Source organism: Bombus vosnesenskii, unplaced genomic scaffold, assembly GCF_011952255.1.
Source record: "Bombus vosnesenskii isolate JDL3184/JDL3185 unplaced genomic scaffold, Bvos_JDL3184-5_v1.1 scf7180000013285, whole genome shotgun sequence".
Taxonomy (NCBI): domain Eukaryota; kingdom Metazoa; phylum Arthropoda; class Insecta; order Hymenoptera; family Apidae; genus Bombus; species Bombus vosnesenskii.
The window spans coordinates 3,879,906-3,904,292 of record NW_022882938.1 but is presented as its reverse complement, the minus strand read 5'-3'; the positions used below and the strand labels follow the sequence as shown (position 1 = coordinate 3,904,292).

Here is a 24,387-nt window from a genome sequence, read left to right as displayed (position 1 = left end):
TTTGTATCACCGTCTGAATTGTATTAAATTTTTATTAGCGCCACCTTTGTTACGAAAATTCTTATTAGATAATTCAGTATAGACAAGCCAAATAGATGAAAATATTTTTATATTTTTTAGATACTGATAACAAGATATCGTTTATAAGACACGTCAACAGTAATACGTATAGTTCAAGACGTAAGCAAAAATAATTGCCTAGAATGAATACTTGAATCATATATAACGTTAATTCAATTCTTAATGATTAGTCATTACAGAGAACCGCAGAGGTATTAAAGCAACAGTTTTTCTTCAGAAGAGATCAGTGTGCGTAATCAGTATAGTAGGTATACGCCTCCCGTCTTATCCGCCAAAGAATTGGAAGTGTATTTCTTTGTGTAACGATTGCAAAAATAGATTTGTCAAAAATGGTCACCGGACGAGCGCTTCATTTTGTATTTAAAATACCAGATAGAAAAATAACTTGCAGATTTTACAGGGACATTCTTGGGATGAAGGTTAGTAGTTTAATAATTCGAATTGATGTCTGGATTTACGCAAGTTCTTTTTTTACAGGTGTTACGGCACGAGGAATTTGCCGAAGGCTGTGAAGCAGCTTGCAATGGGTACGCAATTAACTTTAGTCACGTACACATTTGTTGTATTTACTCTTTGTCTAATATATTATCATCAATCATAATATATTATATAGTAATCTTGTGCGAATTGTTATGATGAAATATCTTACGTTTACTATGTAGACCATATGGGAATAGATGGAGCAAAACCATGATAGGATATGGAACAGAAGATACTCATTTTGTTATAGAGTTAACTTATAATTATGGGATCAAAGAATACAAAATGGGAAATGATTTTGGTGGGATAACAATCCAGTCTAGGGAAGCACTTCAAAGAGCACGATCAGGTGGATGGCCAGTGCAAGAAGAAAATGGGAAGTTTGTTCTACAAGCACCTGGTGGTTACAAGTATTATGTTATTGATGAACCACAACCTCTAGATAAAGGTATTAATATAGAACTATTTTAATTCTAATATATACATATATTTCTTAGATTACATCTAAGTAAAAGACTATTTCTCCAACAGATCCTGTAGAAAAATTAACTTTGTCCAGTTCAAACCTTGAAAAAACTACTGCTTATTGGAAAGATATTCTAGACTTGAAAGTATTTGATCAAACTGAAAACAGCGTATTATTAGGATACAGTGAAGATCAGGCAAAGATTGAATTTAAGGATATTGGTAATTATCTCATAATGTTGTGTAATACTTTGATAATACAGATTGCTGTAATGATTAAGCACATCTTGCTTGATTAGGTACTGAAATTGATCACGCTGCAGCTTATGGACGCATAGCATTCTCAGTTCCTCATGCAGAACAACCAGAAATTCAAAAGAGAATAAAAGATAATAAACATAAGATATTGACTGATTTAATCACTTTAGATACTCCAGGAAAAGCTTCTGTAAGAGTTATTATCCTTGCTGACCCAGTAAGTACATTTAAAATACTGTAGTTTTAAATAAAATACACGTACAGTAACAATTGTGATTATTTTTAGGATGGTCATGAAATTTGCTTTGTGGATGATGAAGCATTTCGCCAATTATCAGTTCCAGATTATCCTAGTGAAGCAATTTTGGATAGATATATTAAAAAAGAAGGATAAACAATTAAGATAATACTTTGAAGCTATTGAAGCTATATCTTTTATAAAAAGACAATATTTTATCTCAGTATTTCTATAAATTTGAGAGACTGTATTAATACCACTTCAATATTTTAGAAAAAATATGTTATATAACAGAGACAATGCACTGGTTCTCATGCTGCATATAGCTCTTGCCTTGCAGAGCCATGTAAAAGCGATTCCACCCATATCCATTTAACTCTTACACTCTACAACTTTACACAGTATAAGTTACTAAGACTCTGTAGTTTTGTACATATTTTTCTAATTCTGAATAAAAGAGTAGTTTGTTCAATTCGTGGCGGGGAAAAAGTTCGTCGTCTCTACATATAATATAACGATCAACATGAATTGTTTTCTAACACAAAACTTTTTTATTAGTATATTGTTACATTACTAAGTTTAAAGTACAAAAGAGTTTACAAAACTTGTTTTATAATTTAATGTTTCTATAAAAAATATGTATTTTCTGGTGGAGGTTGTTAATGAGATCAAATAAAAACTTGTTAAGAAATGTTGTTCTCACTACCAGAGATGTCCATATCTCTCTGAGGTCATTAGCAATGACCCCTTATTATGTAGTATGATCTTAAGGAAAGCCTGTAGATAATATTGCAAGACGTAATGCATTTACTAGGAAAAGAAGTTTGATAAATATATCTAGAATATATATATATCTCCATCAAACGTATCGACGATATCAGTTTACTATTAACAGTTTACTAGTGCAACAACAGTACTTACTGTAATAATGAAATTCAAGACGTATTTTCTTATATTTATTTGCGTGTTTTTTGTAATCTGTAAGTATAGTCTGATTATTTTTTTTACACAATATTTTTATTACTAATCTGTTACATATATACTTTTTATAGATGGTACTAGCGCAAAATATAAGTTTGGCAGTAAAGTAAGTTTCGGTAAAGGATCATTTCATGGATCAACACATGGAAGATCACGTGGAACATTACATGGAACGTCACGTGGATCCTTATCTGGAACATCATATGGATTCCCATATGGTAGAACATCAAACAGAGCAAATTCTAATCAAGGAGTTCATGACTATGGAGTATCTAATAGTAAACCTTCACATTCCACAGGAAATTCTGCTGGTAACTTAATATGTTATATAATTTAAATATGCTATATACTATAGTTTAGTTAATACAGTTATTGATCATAATTTTAGGACCAACCCAACAAAATAAAAATATTAATACCGATTTCGTAAAAGCTGAGGGTGGAGGAGCTACACGACCAGGTAAGTATTATTTTATGTATTAAGTAATATTCAGACTGTTTCATTTAACTGAAAATGACAGAATATCTCATAAAAAATTAAAGTTATTAAAAAGATGGTTTAGTTCAAAGAGAAACATTATATGGTGCAAATTATCTTTTTGCACTATTAACCTATTTATGTTGAGAAATTATTAGTTTATCAGATATTTTAACTTTAATTTGCCATATGAAAGACAAGGAAAGACGCGAGAGGGTATTCATGTGTTTACGTTATCTTTGTCTTATATGATGTCCCCTTTGAACCAAACAACTTTTGCTAAACCATCTTTTTGATAACTTTAATCTGTTGTGACATATTCTATCATTTTCAATTAAACTAAACATCTTATATATCAAATATAGAATATGAATTAAAAAATGTATGTCTTCTAATAAATTCAAACAATGCCTTCTGGAACATCATATCCGTTCTCTATAGTAACTAATCTTATTGTACCAAAAGCTGTAACAGAAAGCAAGCAAAATTTACCTTATCACCTATCTGAGCCTCAGGAACCTAATATTTTCTGCGGGTTTACCTCAAAGCATAAATACTATAAAAAATTGACTCATATACCAGTTTGTAGACTATATGTGAAAATATTAATATTATAGGTCAGGCAACAATAGGCCAAGCAAATCCGACCTGGAGTAATCCTTATTTAAGAGACAATAAACCAACTGTACCAGCTCAACAACATTCTCTAGCTTATCCAGAAGCTAATAAATCGCCTGTTCCAAATTCTCTACCAGCTGTACCAGGCTTTCAACCACCTCCAATTGGATTCAAGTATCCACAGACTCATTCATCTAGTGGTACTTATCCTACTAATCCTATACATATATCTTCGAATCCTATTTCCCATCCAAATTACCCAACAAATCCAATACCATCAGGGAATCCTTATTCTACACATCCCTCTTCATTTCACCCAGCAAATTCAATGCCATTAGGGAATCCTTACTCTATACATCCTTCTGGACCTGCTTTTAATGTACCTGGATACTCTCCTTCTAATTATCCACAGCAAACACATGTACTTGCACAACCTGCAGTACAGCCATTTGTACCTGGCCAAACTATTCTAATGATGCCTGGACAACAAGATTCTGGTCGAGGTTTTGGCCAAATGGTCAAAGAGGCGCTTGTCTTTTCAACAATTAATGCGGGAGTAAATAGATTAATAAATCCTCATACTCATTACGTAGAAACAAAGCCTGCTGACTCTGCCCCACCAACTCCTACAACTCATGTTACTTACAACAATCAATATTTTAATACTGTATCTGACGGCTATAACAAAATGAATTCCACAAACGTACCACAAGGAACTGAATTTCCTACCTCTCCAACTGGACTCCCTAATTTTCCAAATGGGGCAATTACTTCAAATGTAGGAGGAAGTAATATCCCTTCATCAGGAAGTGCGAGTCCAAACATACCAGACATTCCAAGTTCAACTACAAGACACGTCTTTGGATCAGGCATAAATGAGAATGTAATTACTTCTTCAACTGGATCTAATAATCCTGCTAATATAAACAGATCATTTGATTATACGATCTCGGACGATGAACTTTTTAGAATATCAGAAGAGCTGTTCGCAAAAAATTCGCGCAACATGAACAACTACATAAAAATGAATTTACAGACTCGAGTTACGTCAACTAACATAACGGATGAAGCCAAAGAGCCGTGTGTATCTAATCATTGTCGACTTTTAAATAATTTGAGTGATTGTTCTCGCTTATCAATCTCTTTTTTTAGATTATTCGAAGTAGACCCAGAATTATTAGAGTATCCATCAATTTCTGTAATACGAACTCTATACGATAGCTATGAGTATGATTCTCGTAAAAAATTGAATCGCAGTTTGGAAATAAGGAAACAAGAGAATCTTTTGCTCGACATCTTCCTAAATACAAACGAGATGTCAAGAGCTATGGAATGGCTAGCTGATCGTGGATTTATCGCTCCGGATGATTTCGAAAGAAAAGACGTACTTCGTCGAATTTGGTTTACTGTATTCAGCGGAAGTACATGTGGATTCGAGCGTGTGTTTGCGTCTGAAAAATATGGCACAGCCATTATTGGTGTGCAAGATTGGATTTATTTCGAAAACCAAGAATCTTTGAAACGCATAGATTACATGGGCTATGTAGATAAATTGGATCTTGGAAGTGTAAATGATTTAAGAAATACTAAAGAATCATTCTTATTGAAATAATACTATATTAGCCATTTAATATAATTATTTTTTCAGACTGCTTCGTTGGTGAAATTAAACTTCCAACAGGATGGAAACATTAGACAAAATGCAACAATATTTGTGGGTACTTTACCTGAGTTGGAGATGGCTTTGTACACAATATGCTTCTACACAAGACCGAATGATCTCTGCCCAGTTTCCCTCGGCGCCACTAAGTTCACCATTTATACGCATTCATTTGCCTATTTCGGAATCCAAATTATAGATTTCGCTTCTCCAATGTTTTAATATACAAGATATTTTATACGTAGTAATTATTGTATATATAGGGACCAATATAATGTAGGCTACATTGCTCTATACATGTAGATAATTCATTATCAGCAATAAAGTTATTAACAAAAAGAAAACATTTTATAATATTAAATTATTAACGATATTGAACTCAATAATATGAAGAAATACTTATTATAAGTAAAAAATAAAAAAATATATTTTATTTTCTTCTGGATCCTTCTCCAATTCTTTCAATTAATTTTTCAATTTTTTGGCTTGATACAATCTTAAGGCCGTAAAATTCGGTTTCTCCTGAAAAATAAAATTACAATTAATCACTGAATAAAATCTTTGCAAAAGGACGCTGGAAGGAACAGAGCCATTAAATATTTATGAAGAGCAACGTCCTTGCAGGTAGAAGTCAGGGACATGTCATTACCTTAAGAACCTCCTTCATTACCAGTTTGTTCTATTAGATCCCTACTATTTGTTGCGAACGCATCAAAGATCAATGCGAGAGGAGAAAGCCCACGACGTATAACGTATAACTCGCTTTGTAATTCCAAACTAGTTTCAGCGTAGTTTAGTATGCGTCAGTTCACGGGAAGTCTTTTAGTAACGGATTAACCGTCAAGCAGTGCGCATCGATCATTCTACGAAGAAATCCTTGATCGTACTATCGACTTTGAATTATAAATCAACAACCGAAATAGTCAGACAGCGAGAAACATGAACATCAAGATAGCTCTGATCTGCACGAGTCTCGTTTTGTTCGTGTTTGGTAAGTAAGTTTCTTTATAAATAGCATAACCAATTTAAAACGGCAAAAAGAAATCGTCCTTCCTTTGCTGAATGTTTCAACTATGTGGTAATGGATTTACTGGGTTTTACCTTGATGCAATATTTCACGATTCACGTTAGAATGTATTACAAGGAATTTTATGAGATTAAACTTATAAACGACCAAGTGAAAGTACTTTAACAAAATTTGTATGTAAATTTATACGTCTGTAAAATTACTGCCTATCTACGGTGTCAACACGATTAAGAATTCAAGCTTCTAAACGATATAACTGAACTGAAGGAATTCTAAAGACAGAGAAAACATTCGAGAACAGAGCATTCTATGAACTGTTTAATTGCATGTTTAACTGCATGATGAAGCTGCAACCAAACAATTCATAATAAGTTCGCCGAGACTAAATTACTTGTGCTTGAGCGTACACCGATGCATGCCAGCATCGTATCATGTGTTCATTTGTCTGTATTTGAAGTCGCAAAGAAGTCGCAAAAGATCGTAACTCTCCCTAGAAAGTCGCAGCCATACGGAGGCGAGCACTGAGTCACTCAAGCAATTCCACGAAAGGTGGAATTTGTTCCGCTGATATGGTCATGAAAATCTAATTAGGTTTCATGAAATTCGTTAAGTAGCCGTGGTTTCTATGTAAACGATTACTACTCCGGTAACAGAGTGCTGATAATCAACTCCAAAGATTTTATTTGCTCTTTCAAAGTTGTATCGTAGCACTAAATACAAAATTACCCTAAAATAACATACAGAAACAAAATATTAGCATCCTAAAAACAGTACTGAAGAACTATGGTCCCATATATTTAAAGAGCATTTAGTTTTATAAAACATGGAGATTAGTTTAATACTTGACATTCAAATAGATTTAATGGAAATAATCAGGTTCGCGTGTTAACGATATATCATTATTTTATTTAGCGAATTGTTAAATTGTTAGTGACTATATAGAATAATTTATCATAGATTGATAGAGAAGCTCAACAAGTTGTAGGTGGAATATTATGAATCGTAATGGAATAATATACTCGAGCACGCAGCACTCGTTATGAACAAAATTGAAATATTATTTCTTTCAAACTCTCTGACGCGGTACATTCTATTTAACCAATGGTAACTTCTGTGTGCAATATTTTAAATTTTAATGATTGCATCGCATTCTGTTCATACAGAATAATGTACGTTTGAATACGTAATCTCCGTCAAGATTCTATTCAGTGATTTCATTCGTTTTACGCTTCGTTAATTTGATAACAGATAATTCGTTCACACAATAAGCTATATATATATATAATACACACACACACATATATATATATATATATATATATATAGGCGCGTAATGAATCTTCATTCGGACTAGCCATCGTTGTTGTACAACAGAGATTATATTTACTGGTATAAATATTGATTTTTCCAAAGTTTGACAAATAACCGTGGTGATTAAACACTCGAGATGTTAGTGACAATGTTCTTAGGTTCAATAACGAATCCACGGTCAACGGGGTAACTCTTTGTTACACGTATAATATATTTTGAAGCACAAGGTAACGTTTGCTGTGACGCTCGGTATAATAATGCACGTACAGACGATGTGCTGCCCGCGTAGAGCTGACATTGCTCCTGCCCAGAGTTTGATTGTTAATACAACGTGTGTCCCACAATATTGGCACTTCTCTGTTAGGTAAAAACCTTCATCCCGTGACCGTGGCTACGTTCGGCGACCAGTTGTGTTACCTCGAGCCCAAGCCCACCATCGGGCAAGCATAAAGTTTTATCATTTAAGTACAGCTATAATAATTCCAAAAGAAAGGCTCCGATGACCCCTCATCTTCGACAAATATATATATATATATATATATATATATAATTTGTGTACAATTTACCGAGAATTTTCATTCAAAAGTACTGAGTCGTACTTAAATTGTGGTAAATTTTCACAGTCGACATCGGAGAAGGAAAATGGTCTGGACGGAGAACCGGGAGCAGCAGTGGTTGGGGGAGTTCTATATTTCGTTCGAGGTCAACACCTCGTCCTCGTTCATCTCAAAATTCTCGAAATACGTACCAGCAAAGTAATCAAGGTAATTCTCGTATGAAAATATTCGACAATATATTATGCGTCCTTTGCGCTCTGCAATGGAGTTAATCATCAGCAACACATGCTCGATTATCGATTAACTGCTCACGTATTCAATTTCTTTTTAACTGGTCGGTGACTTGCCAGTAGTATCGATAAGTAAACTTAGCTATTTAACGATCATAAATTATTAGTTATTTCTTGTACAGGAGGCTCCACTCCTGATAAAATAGGATGGAACGTTGCGAACGATAAGAAACCAGCAAGTGGAACCAATATCAATACCGCGCCTAAACCATCTGCTCCTATATCCGAACAGAGTTCTAAGACTAGCGCGACTAACGTTCAATCTGGATACAAGCCTTCAGGTATCCGATACTCCTTTTAGACCGGATATTAATGTAATATTCATAGACTAAAATATTTAATGGGCAATGATTTCTAGGTGGATATCCTAGTCAACCAGTCAGCAATCCTTATCATACCAACTCCAACCCGAATCTATCACCTGGGCAAGGTCATAATCCATCAATTGGGGGTTACAACCCTTCAATTGGAGGTTACAATCCAGTTGGTCAAGGATACAATCCCTCTCTAGGTCATGGTTATAATCCAGCACCTGGTCAAAGCTACAATCCTGGAATAGGAGGACATGCACCTTATCCTGGAAGTCCATCTTATGGTGGATACAATCCAGGCTTTGGACAGTCTTTTAGTCCATCCATGGGACAGACGCCACAACAAACGATTCTCTTATCGCAAGGACAGAAACCTGGTATAGGGCAATTAGCAAAAGAAGCATTCGTCTTCGCTGGTGTGAGCGCCGGAGTGAACGCAGCCGTGAATCGATTAATACCAGGAGGAATCTATGGCACGAGAGGCACTAGTAGCGGAACTGGCGAAGTGGTCCCCAGCCACACCCAAATTACTTATAATAATTACTATAATAATGGAACTGCTATTGTCCCGCCTCCAAATTCTGATCAACCGGCAGCTGCCGCAGCTCCTACGGCTCAACCAGCAGCTGGTTCGATTGCTCAGCCTCAACCAGCTCAATCAGCTGCTCAACCTGCCGCTGAGGCATCTCAAGTTTCACAGAATAACGCAGGTACCAATGCATCACCGAATAATCAAAACTCTCAAGATTCAGCACAAAACAATCCTAATCCTCTGGGATTCGTCACCTCTAATGATGACATCAAAAAGTTAACGGAAAATTTATTCGAGAAAGAGAAGAACAGTGCTCTTAAGCATATAACGATCAATTTGCAAGGCCAGAAGAAAGATGATAGCACCAGCGACGACGCTGCTGAACCGTGAGAATCCATTTACTTTGAACTCCTAGAGTTAAAAATAAATCATAAGCTGGTGTTATAGTTCCAAACTCTACGTATTTCAGGTTGCTAACTGTGAATAATGAAGCTTACGAGATTCCAACCGTGAAAGCCGTGATAGCTTTACACGATAACTATGAACTTAACGTTAAAACGAAAGAGACGGTCACGTCAGAAGAGCGAAAAGAGGAATCGGAACTTCTTGATAAGATCCTAGAAACAGACGTGATGAAATCAATGATGAAATTCTTGGCCGATAAAGGATACATCCAAGATGATGAATATGAGTTTAAGGATACTATGAAGCGCATATGGTTCTCTCAATTCAAACGAATTGACGGAGATGCGTCGAGTTCCGGTTTTGAAACTGTGTTTCTAGCTGAACAGTTTGACTCAGATATAATTGGACTACATAATTGGATCTATTACGCGAAGCAAGAAGCAGAGAAGAAGGTCAATTATCTTGGATATATGAAGGAAGTCAAACTGGGTGATGTAAGTAACAATATGTAATATTCGTAAACCAACGATCAAAACAGTTCATATTGTTAATGTTCACTGCATTATGTTTTACAGAAAGGAGCAGTTTTAAAAATACGTTCATCGCTAAACGGTATAGTGCAACCAGTCTCAACCATTTTTGTCGGTACATCACCGGAATTGGAATTCGCTTTGTATACAATGTGCTTCTTTACTCGGCCTAACAACCCTTGCCCAATTTCTTTAGGAGGAACTGAATTTGTGATTTTCGTGAGCAGAGTCAATTACTTTGGAAAAGATATTTTAATTTCGGGATATCCTGACGTTTAGTTTAGTTGAAATAAAATCTGCATTTTATAACATTTAATAGATTTTACATTATATGTTAGCTAATGTAATACTGACTTACGCAATTTCACTGAGAAGAATTAAAAAATTTGATAAAAATATGTAGAACAGAATTTAAATTGTTGCAAGTGAATGAATCTATAAATGAGTTTCCCTTTATTTAATATATAGTATACGAAAAATGTATTACTTACCCGAACGATTTTTATATGGCGTCTTTCTAAATCTGTTAGTTCCAATAGAGGTATTATGGATGGTCGTCCATGAGCACATTGAGTAGGTATCTTCGTCTTGTTTAGTAATTTCAAAAGCCGCTTACATTCTTTTAATGAAAGTGGATCTCCGAATTTTATAGCTCCTAAAATACTTTTCATTAAATGGTAGTGAATATAATGTTATAATGTACAAAAAGATGAGATTATTATTCTATTGATATTTTCTGCTGAAAAATATATACTCTATCTATTTATACTTTACATGTTGTATATTTTGTTTATTAAATTGTTTACAAAATTATAAATGGAAAAGAAAGAAAGAACATACCATGGCATGCTTCCATTGCAATTGCGTTGTGAATGGTAAATGGTAAAATGTTGGTTGAATAATTGCTATCATAACTTGGAAAGTTTTGTACTAATTCGTTTAAAAGATTCTGTACTTTTAACTTTAGTTTTAATTCATCATGATAGTATTTGTTCTTCCTTAAACATTCTGGCACTGCACGTATCATTACTGTGTTATTATCTATCACACTAAACGTTATACCAAACTTTTTTAATATCATATTATTAGATAAGAGTAAATTGCAGCTACTCGCAGGAAGTTGTATGATTATAGGATCTTTTAATTTGATGGAAAACAATTGAGTTCTTATCTGTGATTCATATCCTAAAAATCAGTTACATAATCAATGTCAGTATAGCCTTTTTACTTTATTTTTATATAGAAGATTTTTGTAAAGCTTTACCGTAAAGCAAATGCTCATATCTAATTCTTTCATGAATTGCATGTTGATCCATTAATAAAAGCATCTTCACATTATTTTGGGTTATTAAACCTACTATCAGTTCATTATTTATTTGACCTAATACCTGAAATTACATGATCAGTTGTAGTTCAACTTTTCTCATTGTAATTCCAACTATATACTTACTTTAATAAGTTTCAAAACTTTCTTATTTAAAGTGAATTCACGAAATCGCTGGACAGGTTTACATGGACGTATGTCAAGTTCTTGATGAGGCAATATATCTGTAATTTATAGGGAAATATATCATAAATAATTTCATACTATAATTTTCTGATTAGATTAAAAATGTTTACTCTGCAATCCAGATTTCAATTTGATTGAACATACACTTCCGTTATATTTATTTAAAATGTCTGTTTTTATCAATTTTGTGTTTCCACGTAGTAATTTATGCAATTTTTCTGGCAGGAAATCAAAATGCTTATAGAATTTTAGCGAATCATTTTCTAGTTGTTTCCAATCCTTAGGATAAGACCAATTAGACCATTCAGAAAGAGTTAACTGCATACTGTTTTTGTTAAGATTATCAGTTTGTGAAACAGGTGTAACTAAATCTTCTGCAGTCAACCGTGTTTCATTCCCTTTTCTAAATTCTTCTTCACATAAAGGTTTAATACCTCTTGTAAAAATATGTAATATTTTGCTCCTAATACATTCCATTAAATCTTGTATATTAGAAAATATTAAAGTTCGCTTCTTATTTTCAATAGTAAAAGTATAATTATTACACACAAGAAATAGTAAAATGAAAACTGCCTCTTTCTTTGGTATATGTTCATATTGTTGTCTTTCAAAGAACTTTAATGTATTAATGAAAGTAGTTGAAATTATTTTTAAGATTAAGGGACAATGAACAAGTTTATTATTTAGAAAAATATATTGAGAAGCTGTATCTTTAGAATCAGCTAATCCAATGTATGCACAGTATTTGATATTAGGCTTCTTCATACATCTTATATACCATATTTTATGAAGTAACACTTCTAGACTATATAATGACTTAAAAACATATATTGGATTGTGTGGCTTAGTGATTATCATGTTAATTTTCTTTTGATGATCATCTCTTATGGTGAATGAAGTCTGGAAACATAAAATATATCTTAATTTGAAATATAAGGAATACCTATAAATATCAAGTATTCATTTACCTGAGGATTGGCTATGGCAATGTTTCCAATCAAATGATACATGAAAGTTATATTCCATTTATTTAAGGATAACTCATGGAATCCATGAATGCTTACTGTAGTACCTTGAGAAGGTCTTCTTTCAATTTTAATAATTCTTGGTTCACAGTTTACTTTGAAAATCTGTGAGCATTAACAACTTGTTAGTTTCTACTTCAAATGAATTCTTAATTATAAAGATTACCTTCATATATGTTTTACGTGACAAATAATATCTAGATGTTATTATCATAGCATTAGATAATCTACGAATGTTAATAATCGTATGCTTTCTCCAACTGCATAAATTATATATATTTGAATAATTCAAAGAAGTTTCATTATTGTATTCTGCCATCACATTTAATCGCATTTTCGGTATTCCTATACCATTGTCTATTACTTGAATTTTACGTTGTTCAATGTGAAATCGTATTGCAATTGCTGTAGCGTTGGCGGATAAAGAATTTGACACCTGTTGAGGAGATTTATAAAAATGTCAAAAACAAAAGACAAAAGATAAGTGGTACTTTATATTTGTTTAAATAGTAATATACCAGTTCTAACACACAATCTGCAATATTCGTCACATTAGTAGCAGCAATAATTGACGCTTCCATTTTAATACTGAACCACGTTCACGCTACAACAATGAAGTTTTTTACGCGCCTTTGTCTCCCTCTACTAGCAATCAACAAAAGAAAAGCATCAATAACAATCTTTCGATCTTACGATGTTACTTAATATCCCACAACTTTATTATCGGATTTAAAGATGTTTCAGAATAACATCTCTGAGAATAGAATATTTTGAAAAGAAATGAAGATTAAAATACAATATTCACCAATAGCTTCTATTATTTAGTTCTTTAAAAAACCTCGATTATTCACAGATTTATACGCATTAGACCACTCAACAATTCTAATCTTCTTTTCTTTCATTGAGTTGCAAATTATGCGTATTACTAGATAATATTATATGATAATACTAAATGCTATTATTACCTTTACTATATGCGAATTAAAGAAGATGTTCGTAACGTATGCGCGTGTTTAGAAATTTTGAAATGCGCCCAATTTCAGCATCCGAATAACATCTACGCATGCGTACAGTGACCGATAAGGAAGAGTGTCGCAGTCGATAAGAAAGGAATAGTTGTCGACAGAATTCCATTATAAATGCTTATCAGCAACCGGTAACCAACGAAATATTGATCTTTGAATTTTCTGAAAAATTCCTTTACTGTGAGTAGAGTGATGATTGCCTTCCATTTAAACAAAAATTACTTTCTTGTCGACGACACGTATAAAAATTTTAGAGATGACTATAATTACTGGTCACAGCTTTTGATAAATACCATAGATTTGTTGTTATTCTAGATTCTTGGACGATTTATTGAAAATCTACTCGAAATTTTGTAAGTCGACATCATTATACTTATATTTTGTAGTTATAATTATTGAATATGACGTTGAATGAAATTGTCCCTTTGTTCAGTATATTTATAAAAATTTCTTTATTTTATTGCAACTACTGAAAAATTTTCACATGTCGCTGTCGTAACTTCACATAGTTGTCGGAAACGATGATTGATTGCTTTACACACATATATGCAGTAGAGCTTTACATAATTTTCGTTTTTTCCTTTATTCGACTAAAAATATTCAAACTTAATTTACGAATGTCTAGTCCTGTGCAGAGAAGGAGGGATTTATAAATCATTTCATACGTGTTTCTTCATCAAATTTTTACAATGTATTCGAAATTACACAATTATAACGATTCCGTTAATTTTATTCGATACCTGTCCATGAGTTACTTTTCAAAATTGGTATACTGTTAATCACATATGTCGATAATCTATAAAGGTGTCTAAATTATTTCGTTACATATAGAAAACTTAACAATCGTGACCGGATATGTCAAGATCTTTTATCTCGCGATTAACTTAATTTCTTCTTGAATCGCCATTAATCGTCGTCGATTTACGAGTCTTTCTTTTATAATCTTCATTATGAAATATATTTCAACCATAGTTTTCGTTTCATCTTCGTCTCTTTCTCTCTCTCCCTCTCGCTCACCCTTTCTCTCTTGATCCGAACATTTAACAAACACAATTAAAGAAACTTAATTTATATAAAATACGTAATGTTACATACGCTTATAGATATGTAACGCGTTTAAGAAACTTCCTCGTTCTTTTTTATCCGTTGTCGTACATATCAATACAACCGATATTGTTACAATAATTATTACGTCCAACAGAACAACATTTTTACAACGTAGAAAACGCTCATCGAAATACGGTGAGAATCACGCAAACTAGTCGCAACATTATAGTCGAATTTCGTCTATACACGCGTTATCGAGTGTTCCACACGCGTACATATTATATACAATGCAAATGATAAAGTATCACTTAAGAACGTCGATATTTTAATTATTGCTATGATCCGCAAAATGATAGAGTTACGGGATTCTGATGAATTTGGAAGATTTAACGAAAAACTTTCTTCGGATAGCAAACGTCATTTTCTTTACGCGTACAACATATTACAAATAAAACTGCATTTGAAATAGAAAAGTGATGTATGCTGATTTTAATTCTAACAGTTATTCCATATTCGAAGATATCCGAGCTATTAAACGAAAAAACATATATTAAATTTTAGTAGTCGGTAATCTTTAAAATTAAGCGCCAAGAAACGTTATCATCTTCTATTCCAAATACTATTTTACGGGCCTATGATGTTCAATACTGGTTGCACGTCGCCCCTTCCTTCGAAAAAATGATCACTTCTTTTAATCGTTAGAAAAATATGGAGATCAACGAAACGAAATGATTTCGTTAGAAAAAGAAACGCGTTCAAACATACAACTTGTAGCGAAATTAACAGCATACTTTCTTCGCACCTGAAACGCTGTTAATTATAGTCCTCCAACATTATTCACCTGGGACTGGTCGCACGTGAAACATCGAGGAAGCGAATAGGAAAAAAGAAAGATCGGTAATAGTATAAAAGGAGGTTTGTTTCGCAGTTGTTGCAGCCAAGCGAGCTCGGAAACACAGTATTTTTAATACTACAACTTAGTAATAATCTACACGTAGAAAAGCATTTAAACGTCGAATTCAAGCTCGCCGTCTATAATAATGGTATAATGGCTTTATTGTAGTAAAATTATAGTAATAACAATCACATATGGTGTTATCTATCAACGAGATGTAACACGCATGTTTAAAATGATGAGACATAAATAATTTAGACGCATCGTGTGCTCGACGTAGTGCATAGAAATTATGTAACATTAAAAATATATATATATATATTTATATATATTTATATATATATATTTATATGTATAATATATATAATATGTATAAATTGTTGAGTTATTTCCTATAAATATCCTCTAAAATCTGGCTTGGCAAATTAATCACTTAGAAACAAATTCACGATTTTCATTAACTTTAGGCACCAATGGTATGCAGACCCTGTCTTTGGTACATACGACCGATTCGATTTTATCATGTATCTGAACGTTAGAAGACATCAATTGGTTTAGTCTTCTATTCATTAGAAGAATTCTTTCGTTTATCAATACACCAGTTACTCGTTCCTTCGTTTCGTTTGTTCGTTTCACATTGTTCGTTACATTGTCAGTTTGAACTTTGTTCCATCGCGGTACCAAGGAATCGTTCGGATTCCTCTTTCTTCCCTCTCTTTCTTTTTTTTTTTCTCCTTCTTTTCAGTTAGTAAAACGACACAGTCCTTAAACACGTCTGATAACAGAAACTCAGTCTTCTTCCTTCTTCTCCGGCTTCAACTCAACCATTGCGTGCAGTTCTTCCGGACTGTACCTACGAACGAACAATGATACTATAAAACACGATCATCGTTATCGTCCTAACCGATTATCGTCGACTGCTCTCAAGAGAACCGAACGATCAGAGCATCGTGTCTGTCGCACACTTACCCTAAGAGACTCTGTAAGTCACAGACAAAGCGGTAAACGTATCGTTTGCCAGCTGTTTTATGTATAATATTCTTGTCGTAATAATAACGGAGACCACGGCTCAGTTTCTCGTAGTTCATTTTAGGCTTGTTTTTACGGATGCCCCAACGACGTGCCACTTCGTCCGGATCCGTCAACTTGAACTCCCAGCCATCGCCAGTCCACGAGATAAAGCCTTGACACGATTTGTCTGTTAACAGCTCTAACAGAAATTGCCAGAGTTGAATGGGACCGGAACCGGTAAAGCAGGGTCCAGTGCCTGTTAACATTAGAAAGTAGCCCTTCCTTAGAACGAACTTTTTCGAAAAACTCAGGAGAATCGTATTCTAACTCGCGAGCGATTAATTACTTGTATAACCGGGGATCATCGCGCTCTGCAACAGAGGTTTCTGATCAGCGTTATTTCCAATAGACGAGGGATGATGAGGATTGGAAGAATCTCTTGGACCAAGACCAGCCAAGAATGCCGGATGATGAGACAGGTGTTCGAGAGGGCCGACTCCCCATTGATCACCGCCAACGCCGCCACCTCCTCCTCCGCTTCCGCTTCCTGGAACCGTTTGGAATGGCGTAGCGTCGTATTGTCCGTAACCACCGCTCTCGCTGTATCCTTCGTGGTAGCGACCTAGGTTGCAAAGCATCGATTATAATCGTCGAACGATCGTTCAAATATCATTAATTAAGTCTACTGTTCTCCTTGCTGTTTCTGCTCCTTTTTCTTTTCCTTCGTATTTTTTTATCTCGATATATTTGTATCTCTTTAGATATTCTTCCTTTGAATACCTTGTTAGTAAATTCATAAACCAAAAAAAAAAAAAAAAGAAAAAATATGAAAAAGACAAGGAGCAAATATATCCGAATATCTTAATGACCAAAAGCAAAGACATTTTAGCAACGTCTAAGGATACTGATCAATTCGATGACATTTATATTGAACGTAAATTGCAGATAATAATATAGATTGGAGAACAGCAGCTCGAAGTTTCTTAAACCATTGAGATCACCTCGAGGATAATTTTTAAACGGCGATGGCTGATACTTCGGCTCGATTTGAATTCCACTGGCGCTGTAAAATTCCGGCGAGCCATCCAGGTTGAAAGGATGCGGCGGTTGGTGATCCTGCGGCAGACTGTGATACTCGGACGCCTCATCGTAGCCGGAATAATGTGCCGGAGTCATGTAGCTCTCCGTTGCCGTTTGACTAACCCTTAAGTCGCTCTCGTTAGTCCCTGTACCCGTGAGATCGTTGCCACTCGTCAACCCTGCTCCACCGCCTTGCAGGTGCTCCGTTATATGGTGGTTGGCATAATTCGCTGCTCGACAATCACGAACCATATTCAAATTCTACGATCTTCCTTTGAAAAATCGATAAATCCACGAAATATTCGTTCCATTTTCCGCTACTTACACTCCGTCTTCAGTTGGTTCAAGTTCCGTAGATGTATGTACGCGTTGTTCGCGTTATTGTTATTATTATTGTTGTTGTTGCTGTTTGGAGTACTGGAATGAGAGTTGGGCGCTTGAGCGTTATGGCTGTGAGGTGGCGGCGAGGTTTCATCCCTCTGGTTCTCGTCTTGGCACACGGGGCTGCGTAGATGATTGTAACCTCCTTAAAAATATCACCACAAAAGCAAACGCGTTACGTATGTTCCACGTACCCTTGAATCTCTGTGTTTTGCGAAATCTGCGAATTATTCGAAATCGATCGATCGAAAGGGGGCGCGACGATTTTGTTCACGCGAATCTGCCTGTATTTTTACTTTTTTTTCTCTTTCCTTCCAACGACACAAGGTGTCCGTATAAAACGATTTCGACGGGAGTGGTGGAGATTTTCAAGCGTCATACGACGAGGGTTAAAGAAAATTCGAATTCCGTGGTTTCTGTACGCTGCTAGGTCCCCATAGTCGTCGCGTCTCCGTACTCTGCTTCCGTTCGAAGGATAGCGGATTGTCGCCGACCGGCGTGCGATTTCGATCGTTTCGACTTTTCGCTCGGGCTGGCAGCATTCGCAGCGAAGGGTCGCGATGGGAAATCGTTGGAACCTGGGGAGTGCACGGTGTCACGAGAGGCACAGAGTCTGCAGGGAGGAACCGCTGACACGTGGGCGGCGCGCATCTCGACGATTGGCCCGAGCCAACTCCGCCTATCCTCGACTTCCTTTCCTCGGCCACGAGAAACCCGTCGCGCGTCCATTACGGAGGCTGCGACCCGCTTCGTCCTCGTCGGATCGACCACGAACGCGACAGAGCTTGTAAAATCATCGTCTGGTCGTTTGATCTCGCGAGGTCCGAGAGAAGATCGGGGAATCTCAGGAGATCGGTTCGAACAGCTTTGACGTACAAGTTCAAAGATTTGTTCATTTATTTAAACGGATAATAAGTTCTTCGGTATATGTGTATAGAGAGAGGGAGAGAGAGAGAGAGAGAGAGAAATTGGAAAGAAACGAATGTAAACAAATTACATCACGCCTCGAGTTATAGAAAAATCATCGCTATGCATTAACTTTTGCGATTATCCTATTAATACAATTACGCTTATGCTAGAGAATTCTGTGAGATTGTTGTCTAACGATCGTAACAAGTTTTATCTTGTCGCAATGTGATGTTTGCCAACGTCGTATATGTAGAAATCATTGTACTTCAACCAATTGTTATTTATGTTTTGTTTTTTTATTCTCTAATTACATTATAATATATTATAATTATATTATAATGTAAACGGAACAGATGCGGTTTATTTATATCCTGCTATTTATTCGCTCATGTATGTATTCATATACAGGGTGGTTGGTAACTGGTGGTACAAGCGGAAAGGGGGTGACTCTATGCGAAAAAAGAAGTCGAAAATATAGAATAAAAATGTTTTCTTTCGATCGAGACAACGATCTACAGTGAGATCCGTTATAACGAGACGCGATAAAGTGCACGCGTACCGGGCGAAAATTCCAAGTCGATTTTCTCGAAAACAAGGCCTCGAAGGAAAAATTTCGACTTCTTTTTTCGCGTAGAATCACCCCCTTTCCGCTTGTACCACCAGTTACCAACCACCCTGTATATAAATGATTTACTGAGAAATAAAGTAAAACAAGCAAGTCGATGCCCTGTCTCTATATACCTTTATTTCCGAAAAAAGACATTATTAGAATTGAAAATATTGTGCTACGAAAATAAAGTGCTACGAAAACGAGGGAGTATACCAACTGGACCCAAAGCGACCCATTATGGGACACCGCTAGGAGGAACAAGCGTTAAGGAATAAGCTATGCCTGATCGAGGGACTCGTAGCACGCGAGTTTTAAGACGAGCTAAGATTCCATAAGCTACGATAAGATAAGAAAGCTATTTACAACGCCGTTTAGTGATTTGTGAGGGGATGTAAGATGGAGCATCTCGCGTCTACGATCGAGAGATTCAGACGCAACAGACGTTCAACAAAGGCCAGAGTAATCGTAATCAACGTTAGAGACGCGTGACAGCTTAAAACACGTGGCTAGGCATAAAAATCTATACGCTGTACACGTTCTAAATTGATAATGTGACGAGAATGGTAAGATGACCAGATGGTAGAACAGTAGTTCTAAGTGAGGCTTAACCAACGCACGATACACGATACGATCTAACGGTGTTGACGTCCTTAAAAAAAAAACTTACACGCTCTATGTAATGTAACGAAGAAGCTCGAGCGCACTACTGTCAGTGGCAACCTTGATGATGTGAGAAGCGAATGATAGATCAGTCGAGAAGATTACACCAAGGTCCCGAATAGTTGTTGTAGACGAGAGAAAGGGACCGTGCACGGTGTAATTATTTGAATTGAATTGAGATACTAGCTCCAGAGAAACGAATGACCGGGCATTTCTTCAAGTTAAGTATAAATAGACGACTGCACGTGCAGCAAGCTTGTGAACGTCATTCTGAGTAAGTTTATAGCTGACAGGATTATCAATAACGCGATACAATTTCAAATCGGATGATTTATGGATATAAATAGAAGAGGAAAAAAGACAGTAGGAGAAACAAGTATGTTTGTCATCGATAAATAAGTTGTAGAGTAAAGCTGATATTTTAATATTTTATAAAGATATTTCATCGTTTTTGGGCTTTGGAGTTTGCAGCTTGTTTGTTATTATTTAGCATTTTACACGTACATGTAAAAGTCGTTTTATCGTAATGCACTTCTTTTATTGGATATTGCGCTCGTTTCGTAGTAATTTCTACTACGTCACGGATGGTAAATATGTAATTAAGCGATGGATTGAAACAACACTGAGAATACTCTGTTCTCACTGTCGCGCAGTGCGATGGAAGGCACGTATCCTGGACAAAATTTTATAACTTTCGTCGTCTTCGCGATAGAGATATTCAACAAACGAGGTCACTAATTAATATAAAACATGCTACGATTTGCATCAAAATAATTTACTTCTCGCGCACAATGCGGCCTCGGCGCGAGTTTGCGACAGAAGAAAGATCGAAATTGCGAAATGTATTTGAAATTATAATTACAATATGTGAAATTACGCATTGCAAATATAATTTCATGTTGTAGATTATAAATGTATGTAAGCGGAAAAATATAAGTAATAAACGTATACGAGTACATAACGACTGTAACTTTTGCGATATTGTTTAAAAATTAGCAATAAAACAAAGATATACATCGTTAAATTTCTTCTCAAGTTCGTAAATTTTAATACCGCGCGAAGGACAAACATCCGATAAATCGCAATTTGTAGTAATTCTTTGGACTTTTGGAAAGATATTCCTAACTTTTCCTTGTTGCAGATTTTCGAAAAAAAATCATGCAATATTAAAATTTACTCTATGCTTGATACGAGATAATAGAAAGCGCAAGTTATATCGCGCTGCTTATTTTAAATTTGATTTTATAAGAGAAGCAAAATTATAAGATTTAATTGTTTTGTTCCAGCTTAAATATTATCGCACATGTAGAAGTTATAAAACTTGTGAAAGATTCGTTAAAATAAGAAATATCCTGGCCGCGATTTTTCGTAGCAAATATTTTATCAAAACGCTATTAGCGTTATAGCAAAGTGCTATTACGGAAACAACTACTGAATTACAATAATTACACTCTTTCGTTGCCTGAATATTTGCAGTAGCGAACAAAAGTTTAAGACGACTACCTTTCCGATAGTTAATACTACACCATATTATTAAGAAATAATTAACACTTCCAAGTTTTCCTTACAGTGACACACATGTATCTATCAATGGTCACGAAACCATTATTAAGATATGAAGAATACTTGATAGAATGAATACGAATTGTATAAGACGATTCGATGCTGCATTTAAAACATTAAATGTCATAAAATTAAACTAATGTTTAAGACGAACATTCGAACAAAGTGACGCTTCGAATTAATCGAACGATAACAAGCCTATTTAACACGACGTATTGAACTTATAATAACAATTGTCGCATTTAAGGAGGTATATCACGCAAAAAGAAAAAGACTATAGAAAGAATATAGCAAATACGCATGTTATTGGAAGATTTGAGACAGTTTGTAAGCAGCCATGGTAACTATAAATTTAGAAAAATTAGACGCTATTACGACGAATCAAAAATCTACAGCCCAGTTGGACCACGTCCGAAAACGATCATTTTCGAACCGCTACGCTGCTGATATTCAAAAAGAAATCTGCGCCACGAATGATTTTGTTTCGGAAGAAAGTACTTAGTAGTAAAAATCGAAAGTTGGCAATTGCTTTCGTCGAAGCACTAAAGCACTGGACAGTACAAGATTTGAGGAGAGTGATATTTTCCGACGATTGGAAGCTTAACAGAGTGTTACGATAGAATGGAGTTTGATAGCGAGCAACTGTGGATTAGTGTTTATTTAATATCTATAACATAACGCGATAATCAATCAATCAGAGAACTAGTCTTATGCTTTTATTTGCTATTGTCTGCATAAATAACACTTTCATTCATCTTTTACTAAATTCCTTAAATCTTATGTTGATAAATACCGCCGTCTAGATGTTAAAACATAATTGCAACACATTATCGGGGAAATTAATTACATCGGATATGAAAAGAATAGATTTTTGTCGTTTCATTCCAGTTACTGATAAGATCAAGAGCGTTAGGCTTCGCGAATCCGGCTCCGCGAAGATAACAGTACACGCGTACGTAATCTGGTTTCGATTATGCCTTTTGTGGGGGACGTTTGACGCTTCAATAACGTTTCGTCGATATTCTGAACGCTTGTGTGAGATTTCATTGCTAAAAATCGCACTTCACATGCAAACGATCTTCCATTAAGAAGCTACTATAAATAAGCTCGATAAATAAAACATTGAACCGTTTCTAAATGTCGCAGTTAGCGTGGTTTCTTATCGTATCCGTTGGTTATATAATACCGGATTTTAATTAAACAATTTTCTTTTCCAATGAATTCTGCTCGCGCTTCGCAACCATAAAAAATCGCTAATTATTCCGAGCAGCTTGGTAGCGAGGCTCGCGATTCCACGGCATCCCCCGACGTCGTGCAGGACAATGGCTTCTGGCGGATTATCATAATCCACTGGCTAAGCGTCGCGTTGCGTGAACACACGGAATTACAATGTGCACGATATGTGTGACCAGCCGACGTTCCCACACTTATCCTTTTTAACGGCGAGGAAAACAGGTGGCCCAGCACTCGACCCGTAACGAACAGCTATCGTTCGCGACACGAATAATGGGTCCACTCGCGTTAACGAACTTCCACGATCGTCGCAGATACGATAGATGATATCTAGCCGTGTCGATCGGTTGCAAAAGCCACTGCGGATTGTAAAATCGATACAGTTAGTTTGCAGTTAAGTGGAAGCGCAATTAATCGTAGGTTCGTTGGAACAATTGTCTGTTTACATGGCAGAGGAACGATATCGTTTGTAAACGTTATAAGGGTGCAATGATAAGTATTTAATACAGATCAGTATCTAGATTAGTATATAGATCTTCTTAGTTAATATCTTTTTTTGTAATAGAAAGATGGAAGAAGTCGAAGCTTTCGAAGGTTTGCTAAATATCAAAATTATCACACTGAACGAAGATCGTTCAAAGTATTCGAATCCTAAGCAGCGAATCTAAATCTAAGAAAATAAATCTCTCGCCCTAAGAATTAGAATCACCGAGGTAGAATTTTAATAGTTTTGAATTTCGCTCTATACTATGCAAATGATCCAAAATTACAATTTGTCGTGAAAGTTAATTTCCAAATTATCCTGTACGTCCCATTAACGTTGGTTCTACGTTAATGAACAAATTTCCGAGCTCTCCTGTACTCTGTTACTAAAACAATGGTCCTGTAACAACGAGTCAAACAAATTCTGCCCAGCGCAAGGCGCGAGAGAAAGAAACCTCTCGCTCGGTAGACACCACCATAAAGGGTCAAAGAGTGTAACGACACGCGGAATTATCATATAAGTCCAGGCGGGTTCTCATAGGTTCGCGGGCAAGTCGGTTCGAGGAACGTCGACGTTAATGGGGGCCCAAGGGACGGACCCTTGCGCACACCACCTACACCTGCATGGGTTGGCGTGTAGCTGCACCTCGCACCCCATTTCATGGACGGTGAGCGTGGGAGTGCAGCTTCGAGTCGGCCCTCACGGCGTGCCACGCGCACGCATACACCTAAA

The 24,387-nt window shown here is 35.6% G+C and overlaps 4 protein-coding genes, 1 long non-coding RNA gene and 1 pseudogene across 11 annotated transcripts in view; 3 read left to right on the top strand and 3 right to left on the bottom strand.

The window, feature by feature from the left end:
• The first annotated feature begins 38 nt into the window (after window positions 1-38).
• LOC117232230 (glyoxalase domain-containing protein 4) lies at window positions 39-2,213 on the top strand. Of its 2 annotated transcripts, none has more exons than XM_033491473.1 (7): window positions 39-180; window positions 261-500; window positions 559-608; window positions 744-1,009; window positions 1,093-1,248; window positions 1,326-1,501; window positions 1,571-2,213. In XM_033491473.1, the coding sequence occupies exons 2-7, from the start codon at window positions 411-413 to the stop codon at window positions 1,676-1,678; spliced, it is 846 nt and encodes a 281-aa protein (XP_033347364.1). In that variant the 5' UTR covers window positions 39-180; window positions 261-410; the 3' UTR covers window positions 1,679-2,213. The 2 variants fall into 2 exon arrangements, with proteins under 2 accessions (XP_033347364.1, XP_033347363.1); XM_033491472.1 differs by having other exon boundaries at window positions 252-500.
• Window positions 2,214-2,347: 134 nt separating this feature from the next.
• Window positions 2,348-5,598, top strand: LOC117232226 (poly(U)-specific endoribonuclease homolog). The gene is made up of 6 exons (XM_033491465.1): window positions 2,348-2,502; window positions 2,575-2,814; window positions 2,892-2,963; window positions 3,599-4,679; window positions 4,752-5,166; window positions 5,248-5,598. The coding sequence occupies exons 1-6, from the start codon at window positions 2,451-2,453 to the stop codon at window positions 5,479-5,481; spliced, it is 2,094 nt and encodes a 697-aa protein (XP_033347356.1). The 5' UTR covers window positions 2,348-2,450; the 3' UTR covers window positions 5,482-5,598.
• Window positions 5,514-6,026, bottom strand: LOC117232234. Its single transcript, XR_004493091.1, has 2 exons — window positions 5,909-6,026; window positions 5,514-5,781 (listed from the first exon to the last, which is right to left on the bottom strand). It is a non-coding gene; the product is annotated as an uncharacterized LOC117232234 (long non-coding RNA).
• A 78-nt stretch (window positions 6,027-6,104) lies between these two features.
• Window positions 6,105-10,718, top strand: LOC117232229 (poly(U)-specific endoribonuclease homolog). Its single transcript, XM_033491471.1, has 6 exons — window positions 6,105-6,250; window positions 8,221-8,361; window positions 8,567-8,725; window positions 8,803-9,673; window positions 9,757-10,186; window positions 10,268-10,718. The coding sequence occupies exons 1-6, from the start codon at window positions 6,199-6,201 to the stop codon at window positions 10,499-10,501; spliced, it is 1,887 nt and encodes a 628-aa protein (XP_033347362.1). The 5' UTR covers window positions 6,105-6,198; the 3' UTR covers window positions 10,502-10,718.
• Window positions 10,719-11,024: 306 nt separating this feature from the next.
• On the bottom strand, window positions 11,025-13,458 carry LOC117232231 (annotated as a pseudogene).
• Window positions 13,459-14,215: 757 nt separating this feature from the next.
• LOC117232286 (ETS-like protein pointed) overlaps window positions 14,216-24,387 on the bottom strand; it is a 145,331-nt gene continuing 135,159 nt past the window's right edge. For all 6 annotated transcript variants that reach the window (XM_033491592.1, XM_033491598.1, XM_033491596.1 and 3 more), the window contains 5 exons: window positions 18,141-18,341; window positions 17,737-18,045; window positions 17,082-17,357; window positions 16,694-16,991; window positions 14,216-16,577 (listed from right to left, as the gene is read on the bottom strand). In XM_033491592.1, coding sequence (XP_033347483.1) covers window positions 16,514-16,577; window positions 16,694-16,991; window positions 17,082-17,357; window positions 17,737-18,045; window positions 18,141-18,341 — 1,148 coding nt within the window. In that variant the 3' untranslated portion in view covers window positions 14,216-16,513. The remainder of the gene's footprint in view (window positions 16,578-16,693; window positions 16,992-17,081; window positions 17,358-17,736; window positions 18,046-18,140; window positions 18,342-24,387) is intronic.

Bases quoted from the DNA above. Each gene is read 5' to 3' on its own strand.
- LOC117232230 (XM_033491473.1), top strand. From the start codon at position 411: ATGGTCACCGGACGAGCGCTTCATTTTGTATTTAAAATACCAGATAGA. The intron at 609-743 runs GTACGCAATTAA...TTTACTATGTAG, and splicing joins TGTGAAGCAGCTTGCAATGG to ACCATATGGGAATAGATGGA. The intron at 1,010-1,092 runs GTATTAATATAG...TTTCTCCAACAG, and splicing joins ACCACAACCTCTAGATAAAG to ATCCTGTAGAAAAATTAACT.
- LOC117232226 (XM_033491465.1), top strand. From the start codon at position 2,451: ATGAAATTCAAGACGTATTTTCTTATATTTATTTGCGTGTTTTTTGTA. The intron at 4,680-4,751 runs GTGTGTATCTAA...CTCTTTTTTTAG, and splicing joins ACGGATGAAGCCAAAGAGCC to ATTATTCGAAGTAGACCCAG. The intron at 5,167-5,247 runs GTAAATGATTTA...TTATTTTTTCAG, and splicing joins ATAAATTGGATCTTGGAAGT to ACTGCTTCGTTGGTGAAATT.
- LOC117232229 (XM_033491471.1), top strand. From the start codon at position 6,199: ATGAACATCAAGATAGCTCTGATCTGCACGAGTCTCGTTTTGTTCGTG. The intron at 6,251-8,220 runs GTAAGTAAGTTT...AAATTTTCACAG, and splicing joins TCTCGTTTTGTTCGTGTTTG to TCGACATCGGAGAAGGAAAA. The intron at 10,187-10,267 runs GTAAGTAACAAT...TATGTTTTACAG, and splicing joins AGGAAGTCAAACTGGGTGAT to AAAGGAGCAGTTTTAAAAAT.